This window comes from Rosa rugosa, chromosome 5 (genome assembly GCF_958449725.1).
Source record: "Rosa rugosa chromosome 5, drRosRugo1.1, whole genome shotgun sequence".
Taxonomy (NCBI): Eukaryota; Viridiplantae; Streptophyta; class Magnoliopsida; order Rosales; family Rosaceae; genus Rosa; species Rosa rugosa.
The window spans coordinates 22469741-22487664 of NC_084824.1; the positions used below are offsets into that span (position 1 = coordinate 22469741).

The 17924-nt window shown below is 37.7% G+C and overlaps 2 protein-coding genes across 2 annotated transcripts; one reads left to right on the forward strand and one right to left on the reverse strand.

Moving 5' to 3' along the window:
* Window positions 1–185: 185 nt before the first annotated feature.
* LOC133712699 (heat shock 70 kDa protein 8-like) lies at window positions 186–3470 on the forward strand. The gene is made up of 2 exons (XM_062138802.1): window positions 186–389; window positions 1635–3470. Exon 2 carries the CDS (start codon window positions 1637–1639, stop codon window positions 3350–3352), a length of 1716 nt encoding a protein of 571 aa, XP_061994786.1. The 5' UTR covers window positions 186–389; window positions 1635–1636; the 3' UTR covers window positions 3353–3470.
* An 8990-nt stretch (window positions 3471–12460) lies between these two features.
* LOC133711371 (F-box/FBD/LRR-repeat protein At2g26030-like) lies at window positions 12461–13663 on the reverse strand. The gene has a single exon (XM_062137501.1). It carries the CDS (start codon window positions 13661–13663, stop codon window positions 12461–12463), a length of 1203 nt encoding a protein of 400 aa, XP_061993485.1.
* Window positions 13664–17924: the final 4261 nt, after the last annotated feature.

A 17924-nucleotide genomic window follows, 5' to 3' on the forward strand; every position in this document is an offset into this window, starting at 1 on the left:
CAAAAATCCCGTGGAAGCTAGAAATTGAATTTCTTTGTTACCTGGGTCACAAAGTGATGTGGTACCATGGCAACAATTCCCCCGGTGGATTTGCTTTTAGTTTCAAAAAAAAAAAAAACAAAAAAAAAACAGAGAGAGAGGCACTACATTCCACGTGTGCACTATAAATAGTTATCGAAAATTCTAGTAAGCTTTTACGAGTGTCTAGTGCCACCTTGTTCCTCTAGGAAGCTCTAGAACTTTAGCGCCTTTGGTATTTCATCACTCCAAATTCTCCCCATACTCTGTAATCTCACTCTTCCAAACCCGAAGCGATCTTTCTCTTATCTGCTCGCTCCTGTGATCGAAACTCACTTTTCAAGCCTTGCTGTATCGCTCAACTGTCAACTGTAAGTTCTACATTCGCTCATTTCCTTAATTAATACCAGTTTGCACCTTTCCGTTAATGGCTATGTATAGAGCTTGAATCAATTGTTGGGTATCTGTAATTAATCTTTGGCACCCAAGAACTGGTTATTCTTTCTGAAAATGAGTAATGGGTTGCATCTTTTTTAGAGAGTTATTGTTATGATTACTCGTTTTGTTATCAAGAAATTTTGTTGAGTTTTCACATTTTGTGTCACCTGGGAACTGAGTTCATCGTGGTTTGTGGTAAAGCTTATATTTTGCTGCAGAATTTTCTTTGTTGGGTTTAAATTTTGACGCTAAATTATGTGGGCTTCTTGCTTCTACAGTCCTACCAACAATAATGCTACTGCTAAAACACACCTTACAGGTGTTTGTGGAAAGGCCTGTATGAACTCTAATATTACAATCCTTTTGGGCATAGATGAGGTTTCAGTGGTTTTGGGTTTATAGGTATAGGTTTTGAGTTTTCAGTGGTTTCAGGCCCTTATGGCTTTGATGATCAGGCACTACTTGTATCCAAGGAGTTTGAATAAGCAACCTGCTAGTGCTGAGTGCATAGTGGTGTCGGTTTCTCTGTTTTTTCATAGTTTAGAGTTTGAATAATTAACCATGGAAGTTGTTTGTGTCTCTTGGGATGATTTGGCAGAGCAAGCTGGAAAAAGAAAAAGGAAGGAAAAATAAATAAAATAGCACTTGTTTGTATCGAATTTTTGAAATCCTAGTTATTGAAACTGCAATTTTTGAGGGCACTGGAGAGTGGTTAACTGTAGAGATTGAAGAATACTGAATGTTCCAAACTCACTCAGATTTTTTGATTGGTATATCGTACATAAAAAGAAGCTACTTTTGAGTGTCATCTTCGGGTATTATTTTTCTGGGTAGTTGTGTACAATATATTGTATAGTGATTGATGAATCCACTCTGTGCATAGGTGTATGCCTATAGATTAGGTTTATTTATTTTGTTTCTGTTACTTTAGGTATTTTGTTGGGGTTCCTCCATTTTTGGGATTTTAGTTTGGTTGTAGTTTCATTTGGGGTTGGATTTAATTTCATTTTTATCTTGGTCTGGCCTCCTTGAGTAGGCATAATGCAACTTCTCTTGTACTTCTGCTTTCATAGAGACTGAACCTGATTCAGCTTGTGCTGTATCCAGCTGCTTTTGATGTTCGGATGGTTTTAAATTCATAATACATCTTTCATCATCTCCCACTTTTCGAAATGCAGGAATGGCTGAGGCAGCATACACAGTGGCATCTGATAGTGAAACCAGTCGGGAGGAGAAATCCTCATGCACCTTTCCTGAAACAACAATTGGAATTGATATTGGCACTTCACAATGCAGGGTTGCGATCTGGAATGGCTCCCAAGTTGAGATCCTTAAAAACAGTAGGAACCAGAAGATGATTAGTTCATATGTTACATTCAAGGATGGAACTCCTTCTGGGGAACTAAGCAATCAACTCTCTGCAGATCATGATATGTTATCCGGAGCTGCAATCTTCAACATGAAACGCTTAATTGGCCGAGTTGACACGGATCCAGTTGTCCACTCTAGCAAAAGCCTTCCATTTCTAGTACAAACATTGGACATTGGTGTCCGCCCATTTATTGCAGCCTTGGTTGGAAATTTCTGGAGATCCACCACTCCTGAAGAAGTTCTGGCAATATTTTTGGTGGAACTTAGGGAAATGGCAGAAATACAGTTAAAGCGGCCAATAAAAAATGTTGTTCTGACTTTGCCAGTTTCATTCAGCCGATTCCAGCTGACTCGGATTGAGAGAGCATGTGCCATGGCTGGCCTTCATATCCTGAAACTGATGCCAGAGCCAACTGCAGTGGCATTGTTATATACCTTATATGCAAAACAAAGTGGATTTCAGTCAACAGATAGGAATGTTCTAATCTTCAATATGGGTGCTGGATACTGTGATGTCGCCGTAAGTGTTACAGCTGAAGAGGCACCTCGAGGAATTTCCGAAATAATTGCCTTAACAGGAAGTGCCATTGGAGGAGAAGACTTGCTTCAGAATATGATGCGTCATCTGTTGCCAAATGCAGAGAATCTTTTGACAAGTCATGGAGTTGATGAAATCAAATCAAAGGGGTTACTTCGAGTTGCGACCCAGAATGCAATCCACAGTCTCTCCTCCCAAAATTCTGTTCAAATTGATGTTGACCTGGGAAATGGGATGAAAATCTGCAAGGTTGTGGACCGAGAAGAATTTGAGGAAGTTAATCGTGCCGTATTTGATAAGTGTGCTAGCCTCATAATCCAGTGTTTGCATGATGCAAAGGTAAAACCTGAGGATGTGAACGATGTAGTACTTGTAGGTGGATGTTCATACATTCCAAAGATAAAAAATCTTGTCATGAGCGTATGCAAGAAAGAGGAGCTTTACGAAGGGATGAATCCATTGGAAGCTGCTGTCTCTGGAGCAGCACTACAAGGATACGTAGCTTCAGGTGTTCATGATCCTTTTGAATCCGTGGATGTGCTATCTATTCAGGTCACACCTCTCTCAATTGGAATTCGAGCTGATGGAAACAACTTTGTGCCGATCATACCTAGAAACACCACAATACCAGCCCAAAGAGAGATGCTTTTCACAACATCCCATGATAATCAAGCCGAAGCACTTGTGATTGTTTACGAAGGTGATGGCGAGAAGCTGGAAGAAAATCAGTTGCTGGGATACTTCAAAATTGAGGGAATTCCTCCAGCACCCAAAGGAGTTCCACAAGTACGAGTAATGATGGACATTGATGCTTCAAACGTGCTGAGAGTTTTGGCTGCTGTGTTAATGCCAGGTTCTCATGTTCCCATAAATCCTGTCCTGGACGTGAGGATGCCAACGGTTGACGATGGTCATGGCTGGTGCGCGGAAGCGTTGCACAGAGCTTATGGTGCTACTCAAGACTTAGTATCAGTGAAGAGAATCTAGTTGAATCAAATTGTAGTAATTAGTAGGAATAATTGGTTGTTTTGTAAAAGGGTGATAGTTCTCTGTTTGCATACTTTCTTGTGGATTTGATGTAATAAATTGTGTTTGTGCTTTTTAAGTTGGAAGTTACAATTCTGCTGAGGAAACGTCGAGCTCAGCAAAATCAGTTTTACTCCAATTTAAATGAATCTTAAATATGAATCAGTCCAATTTGTCTCGGTCGCCGGAAATGTGAAGGAAACGATTGTATTAGTCCGCCGATCGATCTCCATGTGTATGGGCTACTGGGTTCCGGCCCTCTTGACCATTCGGGTTGTGCTTTCAGGACCAGGACAACATTAGCAGGTCAGTGATTTTTGTATAACCAGTTGTTTACATCCTGCGCATCATAACATTGAATAGTCACTAGCACCTGCTATATTGCAATGAAAGGTGTAATATGTGTAGAAATTTGTTGGGTTTTTAATCGACAGTATTTCCCTACTCCTGATTTATCTAGTTTATATAGGCTTGCGGATCTTCACCATGTTAATTGTGCGTATGAGAGAGACAAGAGTTGAGATGTGCATTGAACATGATTCTTCCTTCACACACAACTCTCACTCACTTCAGTTTCTCTAGACTAAGTTTGTTCACTCCACTTTAGTCATGCACCAAGCAGAAATAAATTAGGAAAAAATACAGTTTTAGTCACTCAACTTTCGCTTGATTGACACTTTAGTCACTCATGTTTATAAAATCTCACTTTAGTCACTCAACTTTAACTCCGACTATCACTTTAGTTCGCCGGTGAATTTTTCTGATAAAAAATGTCACATGATGCCTCACATGCCATTTTTTAAGGGTTATTTTTGTCTGTCACCATTTACCCGCCATTTTCCTAAAACTCTTCACAATTCCCTCCAAAATCTTCACAATTGCCTCCAAAATCTATGGCTTCCCTCTAATTTTCCTCGCTTCCCCTTTTCCTTCAACCATTGTATCTCTCTTTTTCTATGGCCATTGTATCTCTCTTATTAAATTCATTAAACACATCCAACGTTTTCTCTTTTTCTAGGACCTTCTCATATTTGTTTTCATTCTGGGCTGTTGGTTAACAGTCCCATATCATTACTAGAACACTTAAAGAACAGATTCTTACATGAGCAAAAGCTTTATGGGAATTGTCTTGTAAGATATCCACGCTTGTTTTACAATGTCTTCATTATACATTCTTCCATAGATGTTCCAATGACCCACATGGATCCAATGTTGACAGTATTTAGTCTTTTACTGATATTATGTCACAACTAAGATATCTTCACATGTTACCAACATAATAGAAATGGCCAAGTTTCCTTGATAAAAGGAAAAATAAAAAAAAGTCCCATATCATTACCTCTGTTTTCTTGTTCTCCAATTGCAGCACGAGATCAAAAGCAAGCAAGAAGATCAATATGTCAATTATAAGTTTCAGATTTAAGGGAAATGGGAAGGTCTCAGATTTGGTTTGAATATAGGTTGAAATTTTCATTGAAGGACGAAAATAACCCTTAAAAAAGGGCATGTGAGGCGTCATGTGACTATTTTTATCGGAAAAATTCACCAACGGACTAAGGTGATAGTAGGAGTTAAAACTGAGTGACTAAAGTGAAATTTTATAAATATCAGTGACCAAAGTGTCAATCAAGTGAAAGTTGAGTGACTAAAACTATATTTTTTCCTATAAATTATTATATTTCAAGGAATTGTATATGAATATTCTTACAGAGCATCCAACCCCAAAACCAATTGGTAATGAGAAGCTCAAGATCTCATATATTATGAAGCAAGACTAAGAAATGTGTAGTATAGGATTATGCATTCTTTGATTCCTTGTTTTTCCCAAGATGGGAATGCTATGTTACAAAGCCTGTTTATGGATTTTCGATTCTCTAGTATATAACCGGAATATGGAAAGTGCAGGCCCTTAAAATAAAGGCTTTCAAGCTTCGGGCATTTATTAGAACGTTTGGTTATTTGGCATACCATGGCTATAGTAGTTAAGGTAGAAATCTATACCTAAGGCCTTCTCCAACCCAATGGTCTAAAGGGCTAAAGGGGTAAAATTTAACCCAATTCATGTCAAACTGATTAGGTTAAGGGTTAAAGGGCCAAATATGACCCTCAAACCCTAAGGGCTAAACATAACCCTTCAAATAGCCCTATAGCCCTTTAAAAAAATGGATCAGAGAGTGGGGAGCCCCACGTTGGGGTCAGCTGTTTTGTATGCATGCATGACGTCGTCAGCAATGGCTAGTTATTGACATCATCTAGCCGTTGGTTTTTTTTTTTTTTTTTTTTTTTTTACATATAGCCGTTGGTTTTTTAAAAAAAAATTACACTATAAATACATATCACGTGGCCTCGAAGTCATATCCGAGAATTTAAAAATATTCCATCAAGATAACCTATGCCACATATATAAAATCGTATAACAAATCTATAACATTGCTTGTGAAGCAACACATGGAATTTGAAAAGAACAACCGGAAAAATATTTTTATGATAACAAATGATTCCAATTACTATAAATAAGAATCTGATAAAAAATAAGAACATATATATATATATAACATATTTAAAATTTTAAAGTATATTTTAAAGCTATAATTTAGTCTTAACGGGTTGAAGACGGTTGATGTCAATCGATGAATAGTAAAGAAATCAGGGCTAAAATTTAGCCCAGGGTTATTTTTAGCCCTTTAGGTTGGAGAAGGCCTAACCTCTTCAATTTAGGTGAAGAGATGTTGAAATCCTCAACATTGTATGGAAGTTTAACAGGGGTCCACAGATTTTCAAATTTTCAATACAGTTACTAATTATTAAGGTTTTCAATCTCACCATCGAGAATGATTATTACAAACTGAAAGGTAAAGAGACTTGAGACTTGAGAAACAATTTGTAGTGAACATGGCCAAGTCTCTCCAAAGAGTTCAAATAATTACCAAATTTAGCTTCCCAATATTTGGCAAAGATGAGATCAAGTTCAACAAGCTAGATCACCCTAATGGTAGTGCATATCCAGAGAACGATACTAGATAATCTTTCAAATAAAAGGAACACGTAGAAAGAATAAAATGAAATCAATGGAATCAGTCATTAGGGTTAATTTTGAGATATGTTAGTCTTGAAACAATACTAGAAACACTGTAACACCGAGATAGTATTGGGAAAAATATGTTGGAGAAAAAAATAAAATAAAAACTTAAAAATCTCATAGTGAAAACTGAAGAGTCATCAATTGGTTTTTTTGAATCAATCCCAAATTACGCTTTAATTTTATTCATCTCAAGTCCATTACATACCATTCCACTCTTATTTATAGAAAGACAAGATGTGGTAGTTCCCATAGTGGTACATAGAAATAGATTCACTCATTGGACATTCAAGATTTTGATACTATTTCAGAAAATTCGCTAGAAACACATAAAAGTGCACAAATAAAGTGCCCAGCAATCCTGACCCAACCCAAAGCCCAATACTCCTACTCCTCCACACTGAAGTTGCATGAACAGCAACAGGACCACCACGACCCACGTCGCCGCCTATCCAGCGTTACCACACCCGCACCGCCGCCGATCCAGGATGACATTGACTAAGTCCGACCACCCATGAGCCCAAACCGCTGGAAATCTATAACGATGCAGCCCACCAGAAGCCGACGTTGCTGCTTGGAAGTGAAGTGAATCGAGATCCAGCCTCGTCCCACCCTTCGTCGACCATCACCAGACCTATACAACCCAACCTCAGTGCCTTAGAGTCTTCGCACCGGAAACCCGCCGGGGAAACTACTCAGCCAAAACTTAAGCAACAACTCGCCCAAGAAGCCGCTCCCGAGCCCTAGCATCAATTCACCCATCAGGCAGCAGACCACAGAACGCTTGTGAGACCAGAAGTCAGCTCAGACATCAGGGCGCCAGCGGACAACAGCGATCTTGCAGAATCTGAAAACTGGGCTTTAGCAACACGTGCAGCGCGTAGAGAGAGAGTAAGGGTTTTATTTATAGAAAATTACATAGTAGCACCAGACCAAAGATATAAACACAGAAAACCCACCTTCAAATAGTTTTATACAAATAAGGACACAAGCTCAGGCCCAAAACCAAATGAAGCAGGCCTGGCTTCGAATTTTGATACAAAATGACTAAAATGCTCAGTTTTTATTACAATTTACATTCATGCCACTGGCATAATCCACAACGACCAAAACCTGAAATCCCAAAACGCAAAACGCAAACCCAAATCAGAAACCCTAAAACCTCTAGCGACATATCCAAAACGCACTGCAAAATCTTTGAAGCAGTAGCACTCAGCTTGAATCTGGCTCCAATGGAGGTCGGCAAGGTAAGCCCTTACTCCAATTTTGCTGCCTTCGTTTATGTTTCTTCGAATAAGGATATGAAAAGATGAGGTAGGAGTAGCAGTAGAGCTCTGATTACAATCTTGGATCTATCCGTCGATCCGTAAATGGGTGAAGGTTTAATCTGGTCACTGGGTGGTGCTAGAAACTGAAATTCTAACCCTTTTGTTGTTTTTGATTTTTGAGGCTGCTTTGGTACAACTGATCAAGAGAGAGAGTGTGCGAACAGTGTTATTTGCTCTCTTTCTCTCTTTCACTGGGTTTATTAGAACCAGTGAGAGAGAGCTTAATTGCAGTCAAGGGTGATGATATGTAGATGGACTTGAATCTTACAGTTTCAATTGGATGGCTTTTCTAGGTTTTTTTTTATTAAGGATTGAGCTTCTTGTTTGCTTGCTACTGTGTCTCTGTTTTGTTTGATTGAGTATAAACAATGTGAATTCAGTAGCAATAAGAATAAACAATGTGATTCTTACACTGGAGTCAGTGTCAACTTTGACATCGGTAGTGATATTTTTGTTCTTCAACTGAGTAGTAACATCAGCTAGTAATAGTTCACCTTTTGTTCCTGAACAAGTGATAGCCTGCAGAAATGAAGCAGTATGAGTAAGTACTAGAAAAACCTACATGGTTAACATAGTGCTACTATGCTCGAGCAAAAGGCAAATCACATAACACCTCACATCGACCAGTTATAAATGAATGAGCTAATGCATCAAGTAGTTCAGCTAGAAACTTAACGAAATTTTTTGAACTCAACAAAATATACTATTATTAATGTTATATACTGCTACTGTGTCTCAAACAGACCCAAAACACCTTTTAGGATTTCCTATATATCTAACCAGTTTTCACTTTTGGGTAGGTTTCATGATCTAGAAGTGGAGGACCACCTGAAGTTTGTCACCAAGTGGATGCTTTCTCACATTGAAGATGTTGAGAAAGAACTTAATAAATCAGTCATGTTCGCCGAATTTGGCTTGGCAGACCAGCTTGATAGATTTTACAAAACTATTTTTGATGTCATTTACAAACCTGCAAAGAAACACCAGGCTGGGGCAGGTGCTTTAGCGTGGCAGTTTTTGGTAGCAGGAATGGACAAGTATAATGATGAATTTGGGATTGTTCCATGGGAAAGGCCATCTACCTAAATGTTTAGTGGGTGGGACACAAATAGGACTGATAATAGTTCTCTTATAGATGGCAGCACTAGCTCTCTTGTAATGATTACTACTACATATGTGTTGATAATTTATACAATTCGTTTCATTCCTTTACTATATGCATCAATTTTGTATCGCAATGCATTTGTGCATTTACTAGACCTCAGGGAAATCGTAAGAAACATTCATGCTCATGCATAGTGCACTGCATTTTACTTAAAATGCAGATCTAAAATCCTGGCTCATAAATTACATGACATTTACGCTTCTTCAGTTACGGTTTGTGAATTTTGGAGGGAAGTGGAGCTGATTGTGCATGTAAAGCTTTGTTTTTATCAAGTTCTTGTTGTTGGCTCTGTTAAATTATTCCTTACTGTTGCTACTGCTATATTTTTTCTTTATCTGCTGCGTACATGGTGATTGCTTCTTCCCGTTACAATTCAAGTATTCTAGCTTCACATCCTATGCTGCTATAAGAACAGATCTGCTACTATCATATCAATGATATGATATGCTAATGTTTAATTCAATTTCAATTTCAATTGTTTTATACTTGTTCACGCTTAACTGTTTGATAACTATTGTTAGGAGGTTCTCTGTTTTGATTGTAGATCCAGTCTCATGTAAATGTTTGCTTGAAAACCAATAATTGAAGATAGTTTTTGTTTTATCTGTGTACAATTTGGCAACTTGTCTAGGTGCAAAAGGGTGATCTTGCTACTGGTTTGGTAATTTTGCTGTGGGAATAATGCGATTTTCTATGTTTTTAATTTCATTCATAGATTGACAAATCTAATTGCTACTGCTACTGAACCAAGGACACGTTCAGCAATAAAGAAGAAAAAAAATCCTACTACTGCTACTGCTATTGTAAATGAAGCTGCTACTGAACCAAGGACACATTCAACAATAAAGAAGAAGGAAAAAAATCCTGCTACTACTCCTGCTATTGCAAATGAAGCTGCTACTGAACCAAGGACACGTTCAGCAATAAAGAAGAAAACAAATCCTGCTACTGCTCCTGAAGCTGCTATTAAATCAAGGACACGTTCAGCAATAAAGAAGAAAAAAAATCCTGCTACTGTCCTGCTTCTGCTACTGCTCCTGCTATTTAAAATGAAGCTGCTACTGAACCATGGACACTTTTAGCAATAAAGAAGAAGAAAAAATCCTGCTACTGCTCCTGCAAATAACTATTGGACGAGTGCAGTAGCAGGATTAGACGATGACGAGTGCAGTAGCAGAACTGGACGAGTATGAGTGCAGTAGTAGGATTAGGTGATGACGAGTGTAGTAGCAGAAAACGAGTAGCAAAGCTGGACGAGTATGAGTACAGTAGCAGGATTGGACGAGTGCAGTAGCAGGATTAGATGATGAGATGAGAGTAGTGGGAGAGTGAGGTTTTGTGAAGTAACATAAAAGGATTACTTGACGAGGATGAGTGCAGTAGCAGGATTGGACGAGTACAGTAGCAGGAATAGGCGATGACGAGTGCAGTAGCAGAACACGAGTACGGGGGCAGTAGCAGAACTGGACGAGCACGACTGCAGAGAGTGCAGTAGCAGGATTAGGGGATGACGAGTACAGTAGTAGGAATAGGCGATGACGAATGCAGTAGCAGAACTGGACGAATATGAGTGCAGCGAGTGCAGTAGCAGGATTAGGCGATGACGAGTGCAGTAGCAGAAATGGACGAATATGAGTGCAGCGAGTGCAGTAGCAGGATTAGGCGATGACGAGTGCAGTAGCAGGATTATGGGATGACGAGTACAGTAGCAGGAATAGGCGATGACGAGTGCAGTAGCAGAACTGGACGAATATGAGTGCAGCGAGTGCAGTAGCAGGATTAGGCGATGACGAGTGCAGTAGCAGGATTAGGCGATGACGAGTGCAGTAGCAGAACACGAGTACGGGGGCAGTAGCAGAACTGGACGAGCATGACTGCAGAGAGTGCAGTAGCAGGATTAGGGGATGACGAGTACAGTAGCAAGAATAGGCGATGACGAGTGCAGTAGCAGAAATGGACGAATATGAGTGCAGCGAGTGCAGTAGCAGGATTAGGCGATGACGAGTGCAGTAGCAGAACTGGACGAGTATGAGTGCAGTAGCAGGATTATACGAATGCAGTAGTAGGAATGCAGGATTAGCGATGACGAGTGCAGTAGCATATAACACGAGTAAGAGTGCAATAGCAGAACTGGACGAGTATGAGTGCAGCGTGGGCAGTAGCAGGATTGGACAAGTGCAGTAGTAAGATTAGGCGATGAGATGAGAGTAGTAGGAGAGTGAGGTTTTGTGAAGTGTCATAAAGGGGTTATTCTCAAAAAAAAAAAAAAAAGGTAACATAAACAAATTATTCTTAAAAAAAAAAAACTATATTAAATGGATTATTCTCAGGGAAAAAAATTAACATAAATGGATTATTCTCAGAAGAAAAAAAAAGTAATATAAACGGATTATTCTCGGAAAAAAAAAAGTAACATGAAAGAGATTATTCTCAGAAAAAAAATATGACATAAAGGGATTAGAAGTTAAAAGAAGTAGTTAAAAGTAAAAAAGTAAATTAACTCATGACATGTGGCAAGTAGAGAGCAGATTGTCCTTATTTGTAAGATTTAATATTTATAAAGGGATTAGAAGTCAAAAGAAGTAGTTAAGGGTAAAAATGTAAATTAACTCATGACATGTGGCAAGTGGAGAGCACATTGTCCTTATTTGTAAGATTTAGTCCTTATATGTTTAATTTCATCTTTAAATGATGTATTTGTTAAGTCATCTTTTGTCAATAACTTATATGTAATTTGTTATTTTATTTACGCACTTTAACTATTCAATTGTAACTTGGACATCTGTCTATATATGAGTCATCAATTGGTTGATAAATAATAGAACCACACATAATTCAAAGCCATTTTGGTAAGCAGTAGTGTTGGTAAGTCTCCTGCATGTTTGCCTATTCTGATAAAAGTGCCTGAAATATTTGCTTAAATCTTGTTAATGCTCTTGCATAACACGATCATTGTGTTCCCTCAAAAAAAAAAAAATAGAACTGTTCAGTTGTAACTTTTAACATGCCTCCAAGGAACAAAGGGCAAATGCCGTAAAAGCATCATAAAAAAATGCATCAAAAAGAGAACCGCCCAAAATTTCCCTCATGATCGAGTCGACGTCCTAGCGGAAACAAAAGTCCACAGTTGTTCAATCTTGTACATAATACCGTGGTTCCCAACAAAATACCCTATAAATATACAAGGAAATTATATAAAACATATATAAAAAGAGAATCTTAACATGAAGATCTCAGATTTGATTATAAAGAAATAGCCATAAATACATGTAGAATCTACATGCCCAGAGCTCATATTTTCTATCCCATATAAAGGACATATATTCCATACAAGGTAGCAAAGGCATATGAAACAGAGTAGCATAAATGTTCGACAAATATTAACATGTAAGTAACTGAAATTATATTGAAAGGTTCACAAAGTTGAATGAACTGACAAATATATAAAACAAACACTCAACTTTGACAAAAGTCTTTGAATCCCTTTGCTTATAAACCTAGCTAGAAAGTAAGCTGGACAAAAATTTAACTTCACAAGTCCTCGAAGCCCGGGGAAATTGTAATATTTCCTTGTACAATGATTCTTCTTTTCTATGGCCAAGTGTTGGATGACTAGAGATGGCCAAGTCATTCAAAACTTCACCGTACCGCAGCAAGTAATTTAACACTTCCAACTCCCCCCACCGCCCACTGAATCCCCTCATGTAGATTTTCTTGAGGTGCGACGACAAGCAAACAGGCACAAACTCCGGTGGTGTGAAAGACTGCTCTTCTTGTAGATATTTGTTGTCGAGCTCCAAGACAAGATATTCTAGGTTTGGTGACTTATTGAGAAACCTGGTTACATATTTCCTATAGGAGTTATGATAAAGGATTAACTCCAACTTGTTCAGTATACTAAAAGCTGCAGGGAAATTGCAAGTCTCGAAAAAAGCAGCTCGAATGCACAAATCTTTAACACCAGAAAGTCCTGCCAGAAGCTCAGTCATAACACCATTAGCACGCCAAGACAGACACTCAGAGACGTCAATTACTGCGCTGTTTAGGGATTCTGGATTCTCCAATGTATAAGCGGAATATGGTAAGTGTTTCCTCTTGAAGTAAAGGCTTTCAAGCTTTGGGGCTTTTATTAGAACATTTGAGGAACGACCCTTAATGGATAGGTCGAAATCCACAGTTAACTTCTTCAAGTTAGGTGCAGAGATGTTGAATATCGATATATCATGTGGAAGCATGATATCTCCACGAATTTCCAGATCTTCAACTACAGGGCAGCAGTTAGTAATAAGCTTTTCAATGCTGGGAGAATATTGATAAAGTAGCAAAAGGTTTAGGGACTTGAGACTTGAGAAACAGCCTGATGTCGGAAGAACATAGATAATACGATCGTAATCGTCATCGCCATAAAAGACCCCGGGACAAGACAGACGAAATTTTTTGATGTTGGACCAATCATGCACTGAAAGTGCACCATCAACAAATTTCACAAAATCAACATAGAGTGTTCCACCAAAATCTCTGATGTAGTCGATGTCTAACGTGTTCACGGAATTCCATAATTTGTTCCATCTTTTAGACAAAACGATAGTCTTCACAGATTCTACTGTTGGAAGGAATGAAAGTATGTGACAAATAAGTTCATCTGGTAATTGGCTCATCCTACCCTCAACTCCGGCTACAAGTTCTGATTTTGAATCCATCTCCTTTTTGGCTACAATTAACCCTCGATCTCTTTTATTGTCCATTCAGGTTTGCAGTTTATGAACCTTTTTGTAGTTCTATTCCCACGTCCTTCCCTTGCGGCGGAAGTTAATTAATTATTCGGTTTAAACCCTAGGGCCCGAGGAAGCAGGCCCAATAAATTAAAGGGTAAATTCCTCCTATGGTACCTGAGGTATTGCTACTTGGACAGTTTGATACCCGATGTATTAAAGGGGACAGTTTGGTACCTGAAGTTAGACTCTGTTTGACACTTTGGTACTTCTGTTAATTTTTCTGTTAAATGTAAGGATAAAATTGACATTTAGAATATATGTATAAAAACATAATAAAAAAACATGAGTTTGTGGGTTGATTGCCGTTCTTCATAATTTTATAGGTATGAATTGATGTTTATGAGTTATGTTGAAGGTGAAATATTCGAATTTTATGTTAAAGAAATATAATAATCAGATATTTTTTTTGTACTATTCTCTATGAATCCACTTATTTTTCCTCCTCTTCATAAACACAATGCGATGATATTATTTGGTATTATTTTAGGTCTTCATCATTTTTTGGGTCATTTAGGAGAAAATGAAAATGAATTAATGCTTTTGGGTTATGTTAAAGTTGACATAATTGAATTTTATGTTTAAAAAAATTTAGTTGTACGAGACTAGTTTCAATTGAGTACTCTCATGGGTGTTCACTATATGATTATTATATTTCTTAAACATAAAATTCGAATATTTCACCTTCAACATAAGCCATAAGCATTAATTCATACCTATAAAATTATGAAGAAAATCAACCCACAAACTCATGTTTTTTTATTATGTTTTTATACATATATTCTAAATGTCAATTTTATCCTTACATTTAACAGAAAAATTAACAGAAGTACCAAAGTGTCAAACAAAGTCTAACTTCAAGTACCAAACTGTCCCCTTTAATACATCAGGTATCAAACTGTCCAAGTAGCAATACCTCAGGTACCATAGGAGGAATTTACCCGAAAATTAAAAGGCCATTACCATCCACCGTATGAGTTCAATTAATTAATGGGTAATTACTATACAAGTATAAACTATAAAACATCACCCAAAAGAAAAGAAAGCTTAAAGCAACTTATCATTCTTCTGCCTATCAAAAATAAACTTATCTTTCTTCTGAAACAACAGAGCTACGAAACCGAACCAAACTTGTTATACGAAACTTAGTAATCCTCTCGTTAAAAAAAAATAATAATAAAATACCCTAGTAATCCTACAAGACAAGGATACTTATAAGGAAAAAACTTCGCTAACCAGCCCTGGTCAGCAAAGGCTGCCCATAGCCAATTAAAACCCTACACATAAGACACCTTTTTCCTCTCTTTATCTCTTCCTTTGCTTAACCTCCCAAATCTACCGCAGGTTTACTCCTTTTACACTTATTACTAGGGAAACATAGTGGGCCCATATTTTGAATTTGTTTGTTATAATATGATTGCAGTCTATTCATCCTCAATGCTCAAAAGGTAAGCAGTTAAGTTTTACTATTCATAATTTCGATCGTTGACAGACTTGAATTAAAGGCTATTTGCCAAAGCACTAGCAAAGAATTGAAAACAGAAAGAGAAAAGTTGAAAAAATTGAAAGACTTTAGAGAAAATCTTAACAGAGAAACTCCCAACTACTGGGATATTATTTATAGACTCCAAACCAGGATCTATAAATTAGAAGAAGATATTGATAATCTTTTATATGTACTTGAAGAGGAACAAAAACCTCTTGATTACCTGAGCATTGGTTAGATCCGCAATTCACTAGTATCAGAGCTTGTAAAATAGCTCAGCAGGGGAATCCCCGATGGGAACAATGTCTGATTTAATAATAGAGAGACTGAATTCTCTATTAAAATCTTCTGATGAAAAATATCAGATCCTGCAGCAAGAAATATCTAGATATCAAGAGCATCTAGAAAAAATTCCTGTTATAATCCACCAGTTAGAAAAACTGGAAAACAAACTGGATTATATCAAATATCTTCCAAAAACGGAAGAAGAAAAGCTAACAAGTGTTAGTAGAAAAATCAATGAACAGCAAAAAAGGCTGGATTCTATGAAAAATATACTGAAGGACAAGAAAGTACCTACAGTAAAGAAAGCTAATGGATTCAAACCATTAGAAAGACCAGAGAATCCTGTCCCAAACTTGATTTTTCTGGATCCCTCAACTAGTTCTACTAGTATTCGGTATGAAAACCCGAAAGAAACTCGAGATGTCAATATGATGAGCATCTTCGGGAAAAAGAAAGGAGTACAACTCCTAAATTCTGAAGAATTTGAATACAATGAAATCGAGCATGAGATAAAAAACGCCTCAATTCCAAAGCTAGATTTCAAGCAAATATACAAAAGGGGAACATTTGACCTGATGGACAGCCATCATTTCAAATTGCTGGAATTTACAACCCCCTCTACAACAGGAGAAACAGATTTACTACTAATCACTCCTGCAGAAGTCGCCAGAGCAAAAGCAAAAAATTATCAATTTATGCATATTGGAGCAGTCCAAGTAAGCATAAAACTTTTAGCTCGAGAAGGCATAAACTGTTCAGTTCTATGTGTCTTACAAGACAATAGACTGGAAGATTTTCAAGCTAGTCTTTTGGGAACCCTTGAAGCATCTCTGTGCAACCAAGTAGCATATTTCAACTGCTTCCCCAACTTCTCAACAAGCTTGAAAGATGCAGCTCACTGTCTCCGACTGAGAGTCAAGACAGATGGCATATCTATGAAAAATGATATGCAAGAATTGGCAATAGTATACAGGATATACTATAAACTGATGAGTACTACAGTAGAGCCAAAGACAAGGATATCAAACATCCCTGGTCTTACTACTGGATTCCTCACCAGTCAGAAGAACCATTCACAACAGATCCACAAGGTTACTTGGAATGAAGTAACGTTTCCTATTGAATGGAAATTATCTGGTCCGAAGCTACCAGCAGAAAGTGCAAAAGCTAAAATTTATGAAAGCAGAAAGACTGGAGAAATCAGTCTAAATTTTGACAATCACAGAAAAAGTGATGTTTGTCCTGAGAATATCAGGATAAACAAAAATCTTCTCAGAAGAAGCTACAGCACTAAAGAAGCTAGTATTAGTGGCACAAAATCCACTATGGAAGATCCAATTACAGAAGAAGACCTTGAAGCTGATCTAAACAGACCAGTCAATATGCTTAGAGCACAAAAGCTCTATGATCTCTATGAAGAAGCAGAATTCTGTGAAAATCCAGAAAGATTAGAAAAACTAATCGAAGAAATGAAAAATTTCAATCCAGGAAAGGAAAGAAAACTCCTTCCCTACCAAGATGTTGAAATGGAAGAAGGAGAAAGCTCCAAAACTTCCATCACCAGAGAAAAAGGAAAGGTAAAACTCCCTATACAGAAGGCCCCTACGGGCAGAGATGGAGAAAGAAATTCTCAAAGATTTGTCCCAGAGGACAAGATACCCAGAATACCAATTACCAACTTTGGTATCTGGTTAGACCTGGATAAAACTCTAGACAAGAGAAAAACTCTTGACCAATGGGTAGACAGCCTGATGATGGCATCTGCTCTCACCTTTGGAAAATTCGAAGCTCCTGATCTTCAGATGTACTTTGAAACTACTCTTACAGGAGTAGCCAAGAAATATTATTTCTCTTTCAAAGAGACAGCCAGAGGAAAAGAATGGCTGGAAGATATCAAAGCTTCAAAATCTCCGTATGATTTTGCAGTGCCCCTGTACGATCAGTTCTGTGGAGATTCTGCAAATATGAGTGAAAAGGCCAGAGAAACGGCCAAATCAAATATCTATGCTCTCAAAATTTGTGACATGAGATATTTTGAAGAATACTTGAATGAATTTCAAGAATATTACTGTACAATTGGTGAACTAGAAAGCACTGATCTAGTCAACCTGTTGCACAGGAAACTCCCTGAACCATGGAGAACAGCTGTGCGAGAAAGCATAGCAGAAAAACCAATTGAAAGATTTTCAGTTGGAGGAATTGCCGACAGAATCCGGCAATTACTAAAAGAACAATGCAAAGCCAATCTTAGAGCTAAGATGGCCAAAAAACAACTCAAAGGAGTTGAAAATTTCTGTTACGGAATACTGGATATGCCAACCAACTGGGGATGTCATGAATCCAAGTTCTACAGAAAGAAAGGAAAATATTACTCTAAAAAATTCAAAAAGAGTAATCAAAGAAAAGATTGGAAATTCA